The following is a 22,247-nucleotide window of genomic DNA, read 5'->3' on the forward strand; positions in this document are numbered from 1 at the left end:
TTGTTGCTTATATCAATAGAATTATCTTTTCCCAAGAAAAGTTGATATTTTTCCTATCCACTCATGGTATGTTTTAAGAGACAAACACATTCACGTAATTTACTACTAATATATGGAGGTGGGTATTCTTTGTATTTGAAGTTATTCTTGGTTCTCCGAAAATTTAAATTTACTTGCAATATTTGCATTTACCCTTAAAACTAACCATATATCTCGGTATCTTACCTACCTCAGCTACACTTACCTGAGCCCAACCTCTTAGCTGCCACAGCTACACTTATCTATAAACACTGAGCATGACGCAGGGTTCACAACTGTGTGCATGTACTATATTAACCATACTCGCTGAATACAGCGGCACGCACTCTAACAAACTGTCATACTGAAGGGTTACTTACGCCTGCATCACCAAACTGTCATACTGAAGGGTTACTTACGCCTGAATCACCAAACTGTCATACTGAAGGGTTACTTACGCCTGCATCACCAAACTGTCATACTGAAGGGTTACTTACGCCTGAATCACCAAACTGTCATACTGAAGGGTTACTTACGCCTGCATCACCAAACTGTCATACTGAAGGGTTACTTACGCCTGCATCACCAAACTAACCTTTGCCTGGGGAATCCTGTACGTCAAGTTTGAGTTGCTGAAGCTTCTTGGCAAACTCGAAAAGGACATCGTTATTGTCGAAGATGGCAGCGAAGGAGCCATTGACGATCTTGGGGGACATGGGCGAGTTTGCCAGCAGGAGCGACGTACCGAAGTCCGGGTTCTTCCTGGTATCTGCCGGGACCATGATGAGTTAAGCTCTGGTTATGTGTGTGGTGTGGTTATGTCTATATGTGTGGCCATGTCAACTCAAGTTCTTGGGTTGAGCTCTAGCTCTTTGGTCCCGCCTCTCAACTGTCAATCAACTGGTGTACAGGTTCCTGAATGTGCAGTTGGATTAAAGTCACAAAGCTAAGCAGAATTATATGCCATATTTCTTGCATTCAAACACTCGAATACGTCCAAACCTGACAACCGCTCAAAAAATATGAGATAAACGATACAGGACATCAAATCCAAGGAGTCCCCCACATCTAAACAGAAAGAAAGATTACCTTTGAGGAAGACTCTGGCCTTGTGTTGCTCGGCGGGGGTGTCGGAGAGGATCTCAGCGGTGACGGCGCGGATGATGGTCCAGTCCCGGGAGAGGTCGTCGACGGTGGTGTGCGTCGAGGTCACGGTGAACCTGCCACATCACCCAGACTCATCACCAATTATATGTAACCACATTACTAGCAGTATATTAGGAGGCCTGGTCAAGGACCGGGCCGAGGGGACGTTAAATCCCGAAATCATCGCAAGGTATAAAGCAAGCAACGGATTCATTCTCATAACCTTGTAGCATCAAAGCATATATATAAATATTTATTTGTTACATTTTACTGTTCTGAGCTCTGTGCAATTGCTAAGGAATTAGATCATTCACACAAAAGTCAAATATTATATAATGTTTTCGCGTAAGTGTTCATTATATATGCCTGAAGAATGCTAAACATGTAAAATAATGAGATAATATTATTGCATTATTCAGTGTTATCTTATTGTGGGGTGTAAATAATTAGTTTTTACTAATTTGGCTGAAGACCTTTAATGGGCCGAGGTGTCCCCGCTTGTGGAGCTCTGGAGAGTTACCGAGAGAGAGAAGCCATGATGTTGGGTGGTGGAAGCGGAACCAACCTGATGACATATTTGCCCTTGAGAGAGGCCGGAACACAGTGCAGCTTGCCCGTCGAGTTGAGCCTCTTGAGCAGCTTCTCCGTCAGCTCGTTGTCGCCCTTCAGTCTGAACACTACCATCCCCAGGTGACGCGTCGCAGTGACCTCGAACCGGGGATCAGACTTCACGAATGCTTCGAACTTTTGGGCCATCCTCACGCCCTGGAAAGTGTGCGAGGAGGCTTCAGATGTAAGATCACTCTGGTATCATACTCTAAGCTCTAGGAAATACGGGAAGGTGAGATTCAGGCATTTGGGACATTGCGATGAAATAGACCAAAATCTTACGTTTTGAAAGTAAAAACTCCTTGGGTTTCAGCCCTGAGAAGGGGAGGGTGGGGGGGAAAGAGGGAGAGAGACGATTGGCAACCGATCCTTAACACGAGTAATTAAGGATCTAGTTGCAACTATAAATTGGTGTATCGTATTTCAGCCAAAACTAGTCCGGTAAGTTTCATATTTGATGTTTTGAGGAAGAGTTATAAATGTTTTAACACGAATCAGATGTCATCTTCTACCTCGGCTTTTAAAAGGTGATCACTGTTGTGTTCTCAAAAGGCTTTGAAAGACAGTTTTCCACAGATTAACTGCACTTTATGAGAAGTACTTTCTGTTGTCCGTCCTGTAGGCTGCCGTCCTGTAGGCTACCGTCCTATAGGCTGCCGTCCTGTAGACTGCTGTGGCAACACGTGCTACGCCGGTCCGTCGTGTGGCTGTGATCAGCTTGTCGTCACGGAAATATCTGATGGTGGCATCTCTCAGTATGTTTGGAAAGTTCTTGAAGATGGGAAAGGTAAAGAGACAATGATGGGCTAACTTCAGTATATTTCCAGCCTTGAGATACTCTTTCCAATTCCCTTCATTCTCTGAACAGTACGTCCAATAGACGTCCAGTCTCTGGTGTGCAAAACTAACTGATATCTCTTTTATTATTGTGGGTTACACCAATTGTTGCTATGTAGACCTATCCCTTGAATTTGCCTATTTTTATATATTTATTCGTGAAAAGTAAACGCAAGAGTTAGTTATACTGTGCTGAATTATACACTCTGGGAAACCTGTGCGACATTTTTCTTGGTAATGAACAAAGTAAGATTGTAATTAACGAAACAATCATAATTTATGTATCCGAACTCTTATTCATAATATGTGGCCCTCCAAGACATGATGTCAGTTTGGCGTTGAAGCCTAAACCCCAAATTTTGCTTTATTGATGCCTCAGTTGTTGGTGTTGTGCTAGTATTGATCGTCTTGTTCTAGTATTGATGGTGTTGTGCTAGTATTGATCGTCTTGTTCAAGTGTTGATGGTGTTGTGCTAGTATTGATCGTCTTGTTCAAGTGTTGATGGTGTTGTGCTAGTATTGATCGTCTTGTTCAAGTATTGATGGTGTTGTGCTAGTATTGATCGTCTTGTTCTAGTATTGATGGTGTTGTGCTAGTATTGATCGTCTTGTTCAAGTATTGATGGTGTTGCTAGTACTGTTGAGCGTTATTGGTATATATGCAAATGTCGGCCGGTTCTACACGCGAGTCAGGTTTGGGGCCTTTTATTTCGATTTTCCTTTTGTATTGCAACGTGAGGATTGTACTCCATAGTTGCCTGGCTTCACTCTCTCCCCCCCTCCCCCACCTCTCTCTCTCTCTCTCTCTCTCTCTCTCTCTCTCTCTCTCTCTCTCTCTCTCTCTCTCTCTCTCTCTCTCTCTCTCTCTCTCTCTCTCTCTCCATGGAGCAGGAATACATGAACCCGGAACATGTATGTTTGCAAGCAAACTGGGCCCAAGAACTAGATCTCACTCTTCAAAAAGTACATCTAGGTAAGCACATGTTTCTGTTTATGTTCATGGATATAATTTCTAATTGTAAAATTAATTTCCCTCTTAATGGATGTCGAGCGAGAAAGCAACAATGACAAAACTAACAGCAACAAAGCAACAGCAAACACAATCAACAAGAAAACAACAAAAACAGAGGAGAGGATGTAGGGGCACTAGTATTTATATATATTAATAAATTCTTGGGCACACAATACTAAGAGGAAGAAGTCGCGTAGGAATGCCGGGAGCGGCTGCGAGGCGGGGTGATGGTACATGGGAAGTACATTACGTCAGCTCCCGCCTGCACTCTCTTACCCAACCCCCTGAGTGCTTCTGGCGGGGCAGGGGGAATGGTGGAGAGGGAAGGGGAGAGGGAAAGGGAAGGGGAGAGGGCAAGGGAAGGGGAGGAGTGAGGGAAGGGGCAACATGAGCTATAGTTACACTACCAACAGCAGTTACGGTTACAACAGCTTTCCCCCCCCACTCTCCATCTCCCGTCAGTTTAACATGCACACCCACAGCAGCGACAGGCAGAGGGCCACCCACCTCCCGGATGTGTTTCTGCAGGCCGCTGACGCCGAAGCTGCGGATGACGAACCACAGTTTAAGGGCCCGGAACCGCTTGCTCAGTCCAATCTGCCAGTGCTGCCGGCCGCCCCGCCACAATTATACATGTTAGAAATAAGTCCATAATATTTTGGTGGAATGTGTACAGCCTAATAATTATACTTTCGTTAAAGATTACAAAATCAACTTACCATGTAATCGATCGCAAGACCTGAGAAACGACGAGAACATTAAAAATAAGTATATGTATGGTTTAATACCATTAGAGGGATGAAGGAGCAAGTCTCAAACCCCACAACTCAAGGAATATCAATGAAATATTAACTACCAACTATGAAAACTTAGACGAACCACATAATAACAATTACCTTACGTCATAAACTCTTGTTCTATCAGTATGGTATATATATATTAATTTAGTTAAGGAACTAAGTTACAATCAAATTACTATACAAATTTTACTCTTACTGATACGACGTACTGAATATGCAGCCTGTGTCCAGCATACCAGCTGACGTTCTTTTGTCCAACTAGAAGCCTAAGATTTATCGCTCCCTCAGGACCAGATAGACGTATCATACTAATATGAATGTATACAGATCGACTTGAGAATGGTCCAGGACGGACCGAAACGTCGTCGTCCCTTCACCTTCTAGTTTGTGATCTGGTCAACATACTTTAGCCACGTTATTGTGACTCATCGCCTGCACATGAATGTATACAATTGGCACAAGGTATACAACTGACAAAGACACATACAACTGGCACTGACATATACAACAGACACAGATGTAACAAAAAAGGCATAGATGTATGAAATTGGCCCTTAGGCATAGCTGTATATTACTCGACATGAAAGTCATAGATGAACAAAATTTAGACCATAGATGTGGATGGTTCCAAATTAGCCCCCCACACAGACGGACCGGTCTAGATCCCATAGTCACATTTACACAAATTAACCCCAAGATATATCAAATGTTACCCCTGGGATTGACGATTTAAAGCAATTTACGAAGAAATGTGTTTATATGTTAACACTAAACAAACACCCTCAAACTATTGTGTAATATAATTTGTTGAAAAACTTGTCCCAAGAAGGCAATAGGGAATATATTTTGTAGAGTATATCAAATTAATCTTATTCATAAATACATGTATTTTTAAGTAATTTAGAAAGTATCTTAGAGATATTGACATAAAACACATCCTCCTCCATTTTAGAAAATATTAAAATATTGAAATATTATTATCATGGACTGAGTAAAATTATTATATCTCATGTTTAAAATATTTTGGGGCTTCCTATTCTTATCCTCGTAACTTTGCATTTGTTCCAGTTAAAGTCTAGTAGCCATTTTCCAAACCACTTTTGGAGTGTCTAATTAATTTTGCAGTATATGACAGTCCTCGTGATACCACCTGGACTCTGAGGACGGTGGCTAGGTGGGACGCAAACATTAATTACTCTACTATCTAGCTGGAAAATGTGAGTTGTGAAATGCGTGCTGTTTCGTCAATGTCAAGTGTTTATCATAGTTTGGTTCTTCATTACACATTCTCTCTGTCTCTGTCTCTCTCTCTCTCTCTCTCTCTCTCTCTCTCTCTCTCTCTCTCTCTCTCACCTGTATTCTCATGCTGCAAGTAGATAGGGTCGACGTTGAAAGTACGGTGCAGCGAGCCACTGTTCTTGACCCTGGGGGAAGGCCGTGTGTGGGTAAACAATTACACTAACACTTGCGTGTATCATTATATCAAGATGGAGTAACACACAACTAATATTCCGCTATACAGCACACCTCTAACACACGGCTATGTATAATGAACTGTAAAACAATGTGATCAAGGAAAAGTCAAGCAACTTTTATTCAAGATGGCAAAGAATAAAATAATTATATTAGATACTCCTACTATTATTGCCACTATTACTAGTAATAGTGCTAGAATGATATTATTACTATGGCCACTAGTTCAATTACTACTGCTGATGTTGCTGCTCTCACACTCGGGACTCACCACATGGCGGTACAGTCGAAGTGTACCATCATCCACTTGGAGGGGTTGAAGGCGAGGGAGTGCGCGTACTCTATGCCACTCATCAAGTGCCGGAACTCTGGGCAGATGAAGGCCGTGCCGGCGTAGGCAGCGTCCACGTGCATCCACAGCTCTTCCTGCTCACCTGCAGCACACGTGGTGGAGGGAGGCACGTAGTGAGGGCGGAAAATGGATGAATGAACAACACAGCAAATCATCATACCCACATTCATTATCTCATTCACTATACAGCATCACTGATATAAAAGGACTACCACACTCCAACAGTTACCGCTTAACAAGACCAGGTGTACACGTGTCCTCGTCGAATGCCATAGTTACATCAAATGACTCCTCATAAACCTATTCCACCCCATCAAAGAGGCAATTGTTGTGGGGGTTGCATGCCCAGGATGCAACCCCCCACAACAATTGTTTATGTCCCGGGGACCAATTTACTGGCGAACTGAGGCATCAGGTGAAAGAAAACGTGCACAACCGTGTCTGTCCTGCCCGGGGATTCAAACCAGTGCCCTTGATTGGCAGCCGAGGGCCCTCTGAAGTTCCTGTGCTGCAGGAACTTCTGATGGTGGTGTTACAGATACACGCCTGTGGGAGACTCTGCTGTATATGAGCAGCTGCGACATGGAGGAAAATACTCAATTACGCTCACACACACACACACACACACACACACACACACACACACACACACACACACACACACACACACACACACACACACACACACACACACACACACACGGACCAGGACCAAGCACCAACTCCATACTTACATACAGGACCCAGCTCCTCCAGCGGGTCGAAGGAGCAGGACCCGGTGGTGCCTAGTGTAGCACACAGCTGAAATATACCCAAATACATTATTATAATATCATCATAACAAAATTATATCGTAAAAGCTAAAGATTGAATAAAAACATTAATATTTGGTAATTTATTTAACACAGGAGACGAATATCCCCCCTCAGATTGACGACACATCCTCTGCAAATTTAGTCTCCCCAATAACAATGTGTTTACCACAACATGCGGCCCGCTGCAAGCAACAGCCTCTTGGACCAAGTTAACACAAGAGAAGTCTGGCTCCAGGCTGGGAGTAGAAGAATTCACATAACCACTTATACTCCAGGTATGTGTAATTGTGTCGTCAGACCGTTGAAAGCGCAACAAGGCGGAGGTCTGAGGTCGCTACCCTCGGTCACCCTGGGAGACGGTATAGCGGCCGTCACGGCCTGGCCTCAGGGCACCTTATAGCTATACAGACCACAACTAATGTACCGTATATCCAAGGCCGTATAACAACGGCACACGTGCACACCCAAGGCTACCATGGGCACATCTTCGGTAGATTGATTCATAAAGATTAAGCCACCCAAAAGGTGGCACGGGCATGAATAGCCCGTAAGTAGAGGCTCTTTGGAGCCATTAACAGGACCAATAGCTGATACTGGAGATCTGTGGATGGATGGGGGTCTTCATGGTCGCTCGCAGTTTATGGCCCGCAGGACGCTTGGTCGCCAGGTTGGAGTTTAATGTGCAAGACGACGCTTTACATCTGAATATAACAACCTCAGCGAGTTCTAGAAGTTCCGGTGGCAGGGTGTTGTTGGTGGTAGTGAGGGCTGCGGAGGCGAGGGACCAGGCGGTGGTGAGGGAGCAGCAGCTAGCTTTCCCAGGTGTGTTCTCGGGCAAGGCCGAGATAGTGGACGTAGGCGGGTTGGCTTGCTGAGGTGAGGTGGAGGTAGTGTTTGCTCTCATCTTTTTTATTTCTTCCTGCCGGTGGAGACTGCACTTACCTACTTACCACTGCAGTGTGCGGGCTATTGCAGAGCGGGCAGCGTCGGTGGGAGGATGTGTAGCCTGTGCAGTGGTGCTCCTGGGCGCAAATCTGCATTTCTGCACTTGCTCGGTGCACTTCCTGGTGTAGTGGGAGTACCGGTACATCTCCACGCATCACTAATATAATATATACGGGTGTACACTGGAGGTAGTGTGCAGAGGACACACTAGGCCAGAGAGGCGCCAGGAGACCGTCACACTCGTCACAACTAATTACATCTAGTTGCCTGTGAATCAAACCGCTCATAATATCGCTGGCATAAGACAGCGATAACACACCTGTAGTTAAAGGTTGAATTCCTTGATGACTTGTCGGGCGTGTCGAGTGTGTGGTGTGGTGGGCACAGCACTTTCATCCCCACGAGTGACGAGCAGGTGACATGGTAATGGGGAGCTCCTTAAGTGCTGTAGTGTGTGTGTGCTGGGACGCTGCTGGGACGCTGCTGGGACTGGCTGCTAGGACGCAGCTGGGACTGGCTGCTGGGACTGACACTGAAGCTTCCTACCACATTCTCCGCGCCATTTTCAGGAACCTGTACACTAGTTGATTGACAGTTGAGAGGCGGGACCAAAGAGCCAAAGCACAACTAAGTGCGTACGTTCCATCACCCCCACCTCGACACCTCCACAACTACGGGAATCCCAACTTTACTGCCTCTGTTACACTCTTCTTCCATAGGTTTAATGCCTCCTGCGCCCAACACTTTATTGCCCCCGTGCACTTACCTCTGTCTTGTGTTCTCCAGCCCACACGTTCCTCCTCCCCCCCCACCCACCCCCGCCCCACAGCCTCCCCCACAACCTACACCAGCCCTCTCCTCCCCCACAGCCTACACCAGCCCTCTCCTCCCCCACAGCCTACACCAACCCTCTCCTCCCCCACAGCCTACACCAGCCCTCTCCTCCCCCACAGCCTACACCAGCCCTCTCCTCCCCCACAGCCTACACCAGCCCTCTCCTCCCCCACAGCCTACACCAGCCCTCTCCTCCCCCACAGCCTACACCAGCCCTCTCCTCCCCCACAGCCTACACCAGCCCTCTCCTCCCCCACAGCCTACACCAGCCCTCTCCTCCCCCACAGCCTACACCAGCCCTCTCCTCCCTCACAGCCTACACCAGCCCTCTCCTCCCCCACAGCCTACACCAGCCCTCTCCTCCCCCACAGCCTACACCAGCCCTCTCCTCCCCCACAGCCTACACCAGCCCTCTCCTCCCCCACAGCCTACACCAGCCCTCTCCTCCCCCACAGCCTACACCAGCCCTCTCCTCCCTCACAGCCTACACCAGCCCTCTCCTCCCCCACAGCCTACACCAGCCCTCTCCTCCCCCACAGCCTACACCAGCCCTCTCCTCCCCCACAGCCTACACCAGCCCTCTCCTCCCCCACAGCCTACACCAGCCCTCTCCTCCCCCACAGCCTACACCAGCCCTCTCCTCCCCCACAGCCTACACCAGTCCTCTCCTCCCCCACAGCCTACACCAGCCCTCTCCTCCCCCACAGCCTACACCAGCCCTCTCCTCCCCCACAGCCTACACCAGCCCTCTCCTCCCCCACAGCCTACACCAGCCCTCTCCTCCCCCACAGCCTACACCAGCCCTCTCCTCCCCCACAGCCTACACCAGCCCTCTCCTCCCCCACAGCCTACACCAGCCCTCTCCTCCCCCACAGCCTACACCAGCCCTCTCCTCCCCCACAGCCTACACCAGCCCTCTCCTCCCCCACAGCCTACACCAGCCCTCTCCTCCCCCACAGCCTACACCAGCCCTCTCCTCCCCACAGCCTACACCAGCCCTCTCCTCCCCCACCAGCCTACACCAGTCCTCTCCTCCCTCACAGCCTACACCAGCCCTCTCCTCCCCCACAGCCTACACCAGCCCTCTCCTCCCCACCAGCCTACACCAGCCCTCTCCTCCCCCACAGCCTACACCAGCCCTCTCCTCCCCCACAGCCTACACCAGCCCTCTCCTCCCCCACAGCCTACACCAGCCCTCTCCTCCCCCACAGCCTACACCAGCCCTCTCCTCCCCCACAGCCTACACCAGCCCTCTCCTCCCGCGAAGGACGACTAGGGAAGGTCGCAGAAGGACGTTTACAAAATGTAGTTATAGAAATCAACTCAAACATATGTAAAGTAATTTAGTATAGGAACAAAGAAGACTCATTGATTGATTAAGAAATAATTCCTCTGGAATCGTACGTCACTTGGCGTCAATAAAAACATATTAAAACAGCATAAATATATAGAACACGAACACTTCATATTGAAAACTATGACACTAATGATAACATTACAACAATTTAAAAGTAAAGATTCATTGGAAGACAAAGCCGTTGTCAATGAGGGTAGAGACGAGGGCAGTGTTCCCGCCCTCGTCCCAGGGCGAGCAGCTGACATGAGCACAGGGAGTGGGGTCATACTGGGGTCACACTGGGGGTCATACTGGGGTCATAATGGAGGTCACACTGGGGTCATAATGGAGGTCACACTGGGGTCACACTGGGGTCATACTCACGAAGAAAGGGATGAGGCCCTTGTCTCTGTCGTCGTGGATGGCCTGGAGGACCTTGTCGCCCCGCATGCTGAGGTCGTCGTCGCTCTCAATGTACCGCAGCTTCACCAGACCGATCAGTCCAGCCTTCTCCACCGACGAGTGTGCCTGCAACACCCACACCTTGTACTGCACGCCCAGTGCCTCCTACCTGCACGCCCAGTGCCTCCTACCTGCACGCCCAGTGCCTCCTACCTGCACGCCCAGTGCCTCCTACCTGCACGCCCAGTGCCTCCTACCTGCACGCCCAGTGCCTCCTACCTGCACGCCCAGTGCCTCCTACCTGCACGCCCAGTGCCTCCTACCTGCACGCCCAGTGCCTCCTACCTGCACGCCCAGTGCCTCCTACCTGCACGCCCAGTGCCTCCTACCTGCACGCCCAGTGCCTCCTACCTGCACGCTTTTCCTCCTACCTGCACGCCCAGTGCTTAGTGGCATGGGGGTGTTCTTAGTGGGACATGGGGGGTGTTCTTATCGGGACATGGGGGGTGTTTTTATCGGGACATGGGGGTGTTTTTATCGGGACATGGGGGTGTTTTTATCGGGACATGGGGTGTTTTTATCGGGACATTGGGGTGTTTTTAGTGAGACATGGGGTGTTCTTAGCATGGAGCGTGCTTGAGATCTATAGTCAGTACACCAACAAGACAAGGGACCTGGTCGGAGCAGTAGGCCACAAGGCGGGAGTTGATCTCTGCGTCCTCGAGGTCCGGGTATTCCTTCTGGTACCTCTGGATGGCCTCCGTCCTGGCCGCCAGCAGGCAGGTGAAGGTGGCCTCCGACGCCGTCGTCTGTGGACACCAGAGGTCTCTGCTGTAGTGCGGGAATGCGCTATACATCAAGCTACTGCAAGGGACGAGTTTGTTGTGAGATGTAGATCATTGGGTCTGTGAGTTAATGATACCGACAAAAGGTCTGTCTATCAAGCAAGACCAGTGTCACGCAACTGTCGGTGAGACCTATGTTCATTAATAAGGGTCAACACTTGCACGCTGCTACTCTTGTAATGATTGAAAAAGCTAAAAAAAACTTTAAAAAGGGAGACGTTATGATAGCCGTTTTAACAACATGTGTGATAACTTTAAATACTTTAAATATCGGCGCCTTACGATAACTTGGAGTCATCGTTCTCAACACACTACTAAATAAAGTATTACTCTGGGACGCTGTGCATTTTATTCTAGTGATATATATTGAGAATGTTGCCGAATATCCCTGAAGGAAAATGCCTTATGCATGTTCACATTACTCGATCATTCTTTATGCGTGTGCCGGTGCTCGTGGCGGTGTATATATATTATATATATATATTATATATATATATATATATTATATATATATATATATATATATATATATATATATATATATATATATATATATATATATATATATATATATATATATATATTAATGTTGAAGACATGAACTTAGTTTAGTAATATTACTTGTCAACACATGTCCACAATTATTATTTCGTGAGACATGTTTTATGCAATTCACAGGCTGATAAAATTAGTGTAAGTTCATGTTGGGAATAAAATAACCACCACCCACGCCTCCACCCACTCAACCGCCCACGCCTGCACCACCACCCACGCCTCCACCCACTCAACCGCCCACGCCACTGCCACCTTCGCCCTTCTCTAGCATAAGGGGCGAGAGCATGTTATGGGGGGAAGGGGAGGGCGGCGTGTGCAGGGGAGGGCGGCGTGGGTGGGGGAAGGGGCCGCGGTGCGTGTTGGAGACACTCACTATCAAATCAAGAGACAACGAGGAAAGTAATTATGAGTTACACTGCAGGCGTTCCCACCGTTAACTGTGACTTTTACTGACTGTCACTCATAGCCACAACCACTCACAACTACTACTACTACCACCATCCACTACCACAACTACTCACTACTACCACCACCTCCATTACCACAATCACTCACAAACACCACTTACAACAAACAAATTTTGGTAGGAAGTCAATTTTGTGTGTGTGTGTGTGTGTGTGTGTGTGTGTGTGTGTGTGTGTGTGTGTGTGTGTGTGTGTGTGTGTGTGTGTGTGTGTGTGTAAACTCACCGAAATGTACGCAGTACAGAGTTTATAAAGTGCCTTTCCAACAACCTGTTAGTCAATTCAGGGACTTTCTTAGCGCGGGTAATGACCCGAGTTTACCAAGAGGTTGTGTATCAGAGTCACCTTTCACAGCTCCACATTTTCATGTTCCATTTGGATTCAATTCTTACGCAAAGAAATGTATTGGAGTCATCTCTATAATTCATTTAAATCTCCAATTCTCGTGTATGTATTCTCGTTCCCCTGTCGACCATTTTGAACACTGCTTGTTTGTTCACGTAGTTGATCACTGTTATAACTTTGCCCTTGTGTGCTTGTGTTCCACAGATGGAACAGTTCAAGGAGCCAGACATTAATGGAAGGATGAACAAATATTAAGCGAGTGTTGCGGATATTTAACAATATTATAAAGATATCAGAGAAACGAGAAATAAGTGTTAAATGGTAATGCATACCGTTCTTGTGTATTAAATGTATACTGTTAATTACATCACAGGTTTTGTTAGTAATTTGACTTATAATGTTCGGTTATCAACACAAAATTAAAAATCATACTTTTATACGTAAAAATGTTTCCAGATAATCTAATATCCGCAGAAAAATAAAAGAAATATATTACTTACTTAATACTGTTAAGTTAAATACCAACTACTGGCTTCTCAGCCAGCTGCATAATGCTCTAGAATACATAAAGAGTTGCTACAGTGACTCTACAGATGCTACAGTATTTGCTGGTGATACTTCTGCGCAACAAAGACCAAATATGTGGGGGAGAGGTGGGGAAAGGGTATCTCACCTGTATGACGCCGCCTCCGGGGGAGTTCTTGGTGGAGTGGAAGAACTGCTCTGGGAGACCGATCATCTTGCCCAACCAGTCCATGACGATCATCTCCAGCTCCGTGCAGGCCGGCGACGACGCCTGCCAGGGGGGCCAACCCTCCCGTCACTCATAACATTACTCTTTAATGCCTTTATTAACCTCTCTTACTTAATCATAACTGAATCGTTGAATCATGTCTCCTCCTCTCGTAATATGTCACGCTTGCACGGCTTTAAGTTGCACCGTCTCCATCATCTCTTGTTGTTAAATATATTGTGTTGTATCTCATACGCTGATGAATTGGTAAATTGAAACATGTATTCTGTCTGATGACCAGACCACACACCACAAGATGAGGAGACGACGACGACGTTTCGGTCCGTCCGGGACCATTATTATGTCGATTGAGGTCCAGGACGGACCGAAACGTCGTCGTCTCCTCATGTTCTGGTGTGTGGTTATCTTCAGCCACGTTATTGTGACTCATCGTCTATATATATATATATATATATATATATATATATATATATATATATATATATATATATATATATATATATATATATATATATATATATATATATATATATATACTGTCTAATACAGTCGATTGTAACCATGATATATATGTGTGCTTTAGCCTACATATTTTGACCTATTGTCTTGTGTACCTGATCCTCTGTCCTGTGAGATAGTGAATACCGGCGTCAGCCTCATTCTAAAGACCTAATTAAATTACTCAGATTAGCCAAAATTGTAATTAATTTTTGTCAATAAATATGCTAATAATAATAATGCACTTAACCATGCATCTTTCTAGAGATGGGGAAGCTCAAGATGGGTAAATGACTCATATTTTGAGATTTTCTGGGAGGGGGGGGGGGGGGTAGAGAAGCATGTATAAGGAAATGAGGGAAAGAGAAAATATGAGAGGAAAGGAGAGAGAATGGGGCTGCGGGGGGGGGGGGGGGAGAGGGTAAGGGTGAGGGGTAACTTACCCAGGTGAAGCCCAGACAGTTGATAGCGTCAGCGAGCATGTCCCCGAGCAGCGAAGGGAAGGAGTTGAGCGCCGGGAAGTAAGCGTGCATGTATGGCGACTGCCAGTGGGTCACCTTAAAAAGAAAATGGTTCCCCCAGCAAATTAAGGTAGAACACGAGAGGTGGGCTACGAAACCTGGATAAGAAAGTGTAGATTATGATTGGGAGAACGGAATGAGAGAGAGAGGATGGATTAACACTTTCTAAGGAGGACAATTTATTATTATTATCTTTATATTATATGCACTATCATCACTGGAAGCTATATAGGTACCGCCTTTAGTAAGGTTTCTCATCTTTACTAAGGTTTCTCACTTATCTTCCAAGATCCATCAAGATCATGTCCACTCTCTCTCTCTCTCTCTCTGTCTCTCTCTGTCTGTCTCTCTCTGTCTGTCTCTCTCTGTCTGTCTCTCTCTGTCTGTCTCTCTCTGTCTGTCTCTCTCTGTCTGTCTGTCTCTGTCTGTCTGTCTCTCTCTCTGTCTCTCTCTCTCTCTCTCACACACACACACACACACACACACACACACACACACACACACACACACACACACACACTTCATGTAGCAACTATCAATGATATCGTTGAGGTCTACCATCCCGTCAGAGATATGCGTCTGTATGGTACTCGCAGACCTTACACACAACTCCACTCGTATCAGTGGTAGAGACAACTCCCGGTATTCCCCCAGGCCACTCCCGGTATTAGGGAGGCGTGGCACAGTACACACCACAATCAGCCGCGCGAGGAAGCGGACAGGAGGAAGGTGAGAGAAGGTACTGACCCCAGGCATGAGGACCCTCTCGATGTCGTTGAAGATGTTGTCCCAAGGCTCAGGGTGGGCCGGGGCGGCGTCGGGCACCAGGCCCCGCATGTACCCGGGCTTGACGTCCGGGAACACCCGCCTCTCCCTGATGTTGTCGAGGTAGTCGGCGATGTAGTCCACCATCTCCTTACCTGCGGCCCCCACCAGCGTCCACCGTTATACTTCACACACACTCACATGTATCATCAGAGGAAATGTATATGTTTATCTCTCAGAATGTTTGGTAATACGTTTATTGCTTGTGATGTGTGTCTATGTATGTATTAACACGATGTACTGAACGGGGTGAGAATAGCTTGAGCTACCTCATCCCTTTGTGTGTATTTTACCTCAATAAACTTATTTCAATTTCAATTTCAATTGTATTATCAACACAAGTGCTTTATATCGCCTGGTTATTTACTGTACCGTTATGTATATACACAGTATAAATAAATAATATACACGTGGAAAATACTAGAAGGCCAAGTACCAAATCTATACAGTAAAATAGCAACATACTGGAGTGAACGACATGGAAGAAAATGCAGTATAGAGCCAGTGAAGAGGAGGGGGAAGATTTACAGAGGCAAATCTTGTGAAGTAGAGCAGTATTATAATGATATGCGCGAGTGCTGGCGGCCGCCATGGCTCTCAGGCTGGGTAATGATAGTATATCAGTGTTCAGCAGTGGTGCCTGTGCAGGCGATGAGTCACAATAACGTGGCTAAATTATGTTGACCAGACCACACACTAGAAGGTGAAGGGAGGACGACGTTTCGGTCCATCTTGGAACATTCTCAAGTCGATCGACTTGAGAATGGTCCAGGACGGACCGAAACATCGTCGTCCCTTCACCTTCTAGCGTGTGTGGTCTGGTCAACGCAGAGGTGCCTCCTGGCCCATGGCACCCTCGCTCCTATAGTGTGTGTCTTGTACCTAATAGACCAAGTTGCCTAAAAAGCCGATTTTTTCTGAACTATTATATTTTTCAAATATATTATCTGACGGAATGCTACAGTTTTCCATTACATTACATATGGTTTAAATGTTTAATTTTATTCAAAACTAACAAAATTGATCAACCCTAACCTAACTTAACCTAACCTAACCAAGTCAGTACTTCATATTCCATATATAATAGATTATTATTGTTAGAAAAGAACTATTCTGGAAAGAAATATTTGAATCATTCGGCCTGTTAGGCAAATCGGACCTTGGATACTAGGCCAAGTAGTGCGGTTGTGACTATTAGGCATGATATATTGTGTGTGTGGATAGATTACGTTGTTGTTGTTATAGATTCAGCAATTCGGAACAAGTTCCAAGTAGCACGGGCTATGGTGAGCCCGTAACTTACCTGGCACAGGAGTGGGGCAAGAAGCACGGGCTATGGTGAGCCTCTGATAGATTACGCGTCTTGTAGTATGGATAGAGTTTTGGCCTCACGCTCGTGGGGCCAAATAGATAGAGATAGATACATACATACATACATACATACATACATACATACATACATACATACATACATACATACATACATACATACATGCATACATACATACATACATATGTTCATTTTCCTAACGGTTGTCAAGGTCGCCTCATAATTATTATGAACAATTTTTTCCAACTAGATTTTAAACTGGAGTAAGGTCTTGGCATCTATAATTGGGTGGTTAGGTGAGTCCATCACTATATTACCGTATGGGTGAGTTATAGTAACCCCTTGTGTGAGTTATAGTGACCCCTTGTGTGAGTTATAGTGACCCCTTGTGTGAGTTATAGTAACCCCTTGTGTGAGTTATAGTGACCCCTTGTGTTATAATAACCCTTGTCTGAGGTATAGTGACACATTAAAAGAAGTGGTCTGGATTTAAGTGCTACACTTTGTTCAGTATTTAAAAGTTGATGTGGATGAGATGAGCCTTGTCATGTCTGGTTTGTTGCGTTGTTAGTCTAGCGGCCTTCTCCCGTTCCTGGCGTGGCAGTCCACTTAGCTCTGGCACGACTTATCTTACTACCCGTTCTCGCACTTTCGTACAGTTAATATTGACTTATTAAATAAGTGCATATGTGACATACTAATTTATTGTGAATATTTTAGTTTACCTTGAAAAGCTTCATAGAAAACAAAGATTTGGTAGTTTATCTCACTACCAAACCTTTTCCAATGTTGTAATGTATTCATGATTATATACAGTTGTCTTGGGAGGTGGAGAGAGGGACGGTGGGAGGGGGAGAGAGGGACGGTGGGAGGGGGAGAGAGGGACGGTGGGAGGGGGAGAGAGGGACGGTGGGAGGGGGAGAGAGGGACGGTGGGAGGGGGAGAGAGGGAGGATGGGATAGGGGGTGGGGGAAGGGGAGGCGGGGGGGAGGGGGGAGTGGGAGAGGTGATTAAGGAGAGCTGAGGCAGTATTGTTGCGGGCAACAAAGCCATGATGGAGGGCGGAGCAGCCACCACTTCGAGGTGTGAAAATTCCCGCGATAAATATCTGATGAGAAGATAAGACGCTGATGAAGAGGGGGGAGGCGGGGATGAGTAACGTCCAAGGGGGTGTGTGGGAGAGTGTACCGGGGCTGAGTAACGTGAGTCTTCAAGGTCTAGTGTACTAGGCTGTCACTCTAGCCCCTCCTGTCACTTCCATCTCATTCACATGCATATAATACTCACCAACCTCGATACTCACATCTGTTTACGGGTTATTCTTGCCCGTGCCACCTCTTGGGTGGCTTAATCTTTATCATCAACCACTCATTTGTTTTGTTTGGTGGTGGGCTTGGGGACCTACCAACCCGCTGCAGTGTCGAGGAAGATGCAGCCAAACCTTTCCTCTTCACCACCCTTACCCACGCTTTCTTTCCCCTAACATATATATTTGAGATCCATCACGTACCTCTTCTCCTGTACTCGTCCGAGTCCATGGTGGGGATGGGTGACGGAGACCTGCCGGGAGAGCGAACACGTCACACACTCAACACTCTTGCTTAGTGACGGATGACATCCAATTGGGGGAAATAGATGTGGTTGATTTATGGAACACAGTAATGGGTGACATTATGGATGTGGGGATCGCTCGATTGTTTCAAGCGTAGGCTAGACATATAGTGTATAATATGGAAGATTAATCACAAAAAAAACATGTGATTCGGCTATGCGTAAGTTTCCACTAGGAAAAATGCAACGAAAATTCCGAATGTTTTCGTTTCATTTTCCCAGTGGATACTTGCGCATGCACATATACGAATGAGAATGGGTGGATACGAATAGGAAACTGTCACGAATGGGGTAATTGCCCTTCTGCAGTATTTTTTGTATTCTTGTGTTCTTAGAAGATTTGGGTGAATCGAGGTCATGGTCTAAGAACACTTACTGTCACTAGTACCGCTCCAGTTCCTGCCTGGGCGGAGGCGGCCATGATATAACACGGAAGGCTCTCTCCCTCACCCTCCACCTCACACGGACGGCTCCGAGGGCCGCCATGGCTCCCACGGGGACAGGAAGCCGGTTTATGAGATACACAAAACTATGAGCAATCCTCGGGTGAGGGAGAGAGGAGGGTGTAGTGGTAGTGTTGAGAAAAGTGGGTGGACACACCGTCACCATACACCACGTTTCTCTAATCCTGTCAACAATCATCTCTACCCTCATCAATCCTGCCACACCCACGTTAATCCTCCCCCCCCCTACACTCCCGTCAACCCTCCCCTACCTTCGTTAATGCTACTCAACCCCCGTCAACACCCATCCCCCTTCAACTCACCTCTCCCCCCTACCCTGTCTTCCTCCCTCCCCCCCCACCATCAACTCTAGTCCCGCCCTGGTTCCCCCAGATACAAGCGCTGAATGCGCCTCATTGGTGGATGTTGCTCCCTGGGTGAGAGATATTTGGCTTGACTTGTGAGGCTGGGATTAGATTCTGTCCAGATAGGTCCCGACACCTCCGTCTGGTCCAGGCTGGCGATGTCCCTGCCCCCCCCCTGACCTCTCACCCCTCCCCTGACCTCTGACACCCACTGTTTCACCCATTGACCTCTCACCCACCACGACCTCTCACAACCCTGCCGCACCCCCCACCTGAACTTTCACATTCCGTAAAAATCACGTTTTTATTCAATAGTCCGGCGTCTGAGGAAGCGTGGCGCTGCTTTACGCGCACTTGTCTTATTATAATATACGGAACTAATAAGGTGTCATATACAGAGCAACATGAAACAATGATTACAAATTGAACGAGTTTAGGTTCAGAAAATACCGGGATAAATAAGTTTAGAAACGGATTTTCTTTTTCCGGAACATTCCTGCGCTGGCTGGCTGGCCCACTAAAAGTTACTTGTTTCTTGTTTCTATATGTTGACTCACGGAACAGGAGCTGGACGCTAGAGCGACGGTCTCGCTTCATGCAGGTCGGCGTTCAATCCCCGACTGTCCAAGTGATTGGGCACCATTCCTTTCTCCCCCCTCGGTCCCATCCCAAATTCTTATCCTGGCCCCTTCCAAGTGCTATATAGTCGTAATGGCTTGGCGCTTTTTCCCCGATTGTTGAAATGGGTCTCGTGGACCCATTTCATGATATATTCAGAGTAAGCATATTTGTAAGTAGATGTTGTACCTGGCTCTGCCCGGGTCCCTGTATCTCTCTCTCTCCCCTTTGTCACTTCTCTTCCCCCATACCTGCCCCTCCTCTCTCCCACTCTTTTCTCCCCTCTCTTCTACCCACACCCCCACCAGAGCACACGCCCACCAAACACACAACATTGTTCTAACAGTTGTTATTGTGACGCAGCGACGTTGTTAAAAACCATTGTGGTTATATTGTGTGAAACTTGGTTTAATAAGAGCATCTGAAAACTCTGTGAAAGCTCAATAGAAAACAAAGCCACAATTCCAGACATCACAGAAGTCGCTGGGATTCAGAATAAGAGCAGATTCATTTTATGTGGAGGACACTAGGAACGATCTCGACTGGCCTATGACCGTCCCATACCACCCTGTTATCATTTTGAAAAGTTTGGTGAGGCTAGCCTGAAGCGTCGTTATCCTAACATAGGGCAGACACTTATATGGATGGAAGAAGTAAACGAAATGATGGGCCGCTGGTCCGTGGACTTTTGGTACATACATTATTCACTTTTTTTTATTATTATTATTATTTTCTACCACAGACGTAGCCACACATTTACAATGCTAACCAGCATGTATACATTTTCTTCTGTCCTCCACGGACAGGGTTAGAGATGTGTTAAACATATAGTTCAAGGGTTTATTGAACACTCAACCACAGAAGGTGATTCGGTGCTTTTAAAATGCTAAGCTAACCTACATACGTAAATACATAAGATACTATTCACTATTTACCTCCGACGCTTCAGGTTATAAACAGGTTTTGTTTGCTTTGTTACGAGCGGTGATGCACCAATGACCTGTTCTCAGGTCCCCTCAGTCATGACCCTCAAGTTTCTTTCGCATCTCTGCCCAACTCTGCTTCATTAATCTGACAGATGAGGTTCAACGTTGATAAGTGCAAGGTCATATACTATAGAAAACCACAGTGGCGGTCTACCAGATGATTGATGCAGATTTGAGGCTTCTCTCAAACACGGCTGAGAAAGATAAATTGGCTGACTGGATTCCTAATTGACTATAATTCATGGAACACACACAACCCTCCATGAACCCCCCCCCCATGCACCCCCCTGGGGGCGTGGGACGAGGTTGGGGGGGGGGAGCGAAGAGGGATGAGGATAAGTAGCTTGAGCTAAGTACAGATGCGGGCAGGACCAGACAGTAACTTTTTGGTATCTTTTTTTTTTTTTGGGGGGGGGGTGAGTAAAGAGGATGGAGAGACACATGTGAAGGGAAGTTTAGAAGTTTAGAAATGGGAAATACAGTGAGAGTTCTGAAAGCAGGCGGGCTGTCCGCCTTGCTGACACGATGTGTGGGTGTTGGCAGCTAGGCAAAGCTTGCTCTCTTTTGTCAGGGACCTGTAAGTATGTGAGAGGTTCTTCGCATGTATTTCAACACATATGGATGTCTATAGGTGAACACTGTAGCATTCATATATACAGTAACTCAAGCCACCAAGCAGGGAGCGTGAAGACCCAGACACTTCAGACCATCAAGCGTTCCTTTGTCCACACCTTCACTAACCAAGTGGAATGTGGGTGAACATCTCTAAAGAAAAAAAAAGTTCTTGTTATGAGTGGAATAAACATTATATATTACATAAGTTAAAGTAGAAGTCAGCGAGGTTAATCTCTGGCTCAGAGCGCATCTAAAAGGTCATCTTGGGTGTAAGACGCGCCAGCATCCCTCACGTTGTCACCGCCGAGATGAGACAGCATCCAGAGATACGTCGCGGGGATAACGTCAGCGTCTTGGGCGGTTCATGTCTTCAAGCAGCTACCGAGGAAATTAAACCATTTGTATTCTTTTCAGGTGTGGTGGCCGCCCTACACGTGCACGCCTCCAGGTGTGGTGGCCGCCCTACACGTGCACGCCTGCAGGTGTGGTAGCCACCCTAGGCCTACACATGCAGGTTTCTTTAGGCCTGTGCATTTGGAGATGACAATCCCGCCGCCGCTGGAAATGAAGCAATTTGTGAGTGAAATGTCGAGGTTTATGGCCTTCACTAGCGACGGTGGTGGTGGGGAAGCCCCACCACCACCCCTTACAAGATGCACCCCGGGCCTTTCCTCTCTCACCCCTACAAGAGGCACCCCGCCCCTCCCACCCCACTAGAGGCCCCCTGGGAGACGCCTGGGGTGGAACAATGAGAGTAGCCCAGGGGACACCACAGTCGGCCTCCCGTTCACTGCGTCAAGAGTATCGTATATACCCCGCCTCCCTCGGGGCCTCCCTCGGGGCCTTCCCCGGGGCCTCCCCTGGGGGCCTCCAGAGCCAGGGGCGATAGTCGG

The 22,247-nt window shown here is 47.0% G+C and overlaps 1 protein-coding gene across 1 annotated transcript in view; it reads right to left on the reverse strand.

Moving 5' to 3' along the window:
• Positions 1–22,247, reverse strand: part of Hdc (histidine decarboxylase) — a 61,985-nt gene that overhangs the window by 7,276 nt on the left and 32,462 nt on the right. The window contains exons 3-16 of the mRNA XM_045725723.2: positions 18,227–18,276; positions 15,309–15,481; positions 14,484–14,597; positions 13,462–13,584; positions 11,254–11,388; positions 10,562–10,705; positions 6,982–7,048; positions 6,167–6,329; positions 5,776–5,846; positions 4,342–4,361; positions 4,130–4,228; positions 1,730–1,929; positions 1,108–1,238; positions 614–787 (exon numbers count right to left, since the gene is read on the reverse strand). Coding sequence (XP_045581679.1) covers positions 614–787; positions 1,108–1,238; positions 1,730–1,929; positions 4,130–4,228; positions 4,342–4,361; positions 5,776–5,846; positions 6,167–6,329; positions 6,982–7,048; positions 10,562–10,705; positions 11,254–11,388; positions 13,462–13,584; positions 14,484–14,597; positions 15,309–15,481; positions 18,227–18,276 — 1,664 coding nt within the window. The remainder of the gene's footprint in view (positions 1–613; positions 788–1,107; positions 1,239–1,729; positions 1,930–4,129; positions 4,229–4,341; positions 4,362–5,775; positions 5,847–6,166; positions 6,330–6,981; positions 7,049–10,561; positions 10,706–11,253; positions 11,389–13,461; positions 13,585–14,483; positions 14,598–15,308; positions 15,482–18,226; positions 18,277–22,247) is intronic.

This window comes from Procambarus clarkii, chromosome 44 (genome assembly GCF_040958095.1).
Source record: "Procambarus clarkii isolate CNS0578487 chromosome 44, FALCON_Pclarkii_2.0, whole genome shotgun sequence".
In the NCBI taxonomy this organism is placed as follows: Eukaryota; Metazoa; Arthropoda; class Malacostraca; order Decapoda; family Cambaridae; genus Procambarus; species Procambarus clarkii.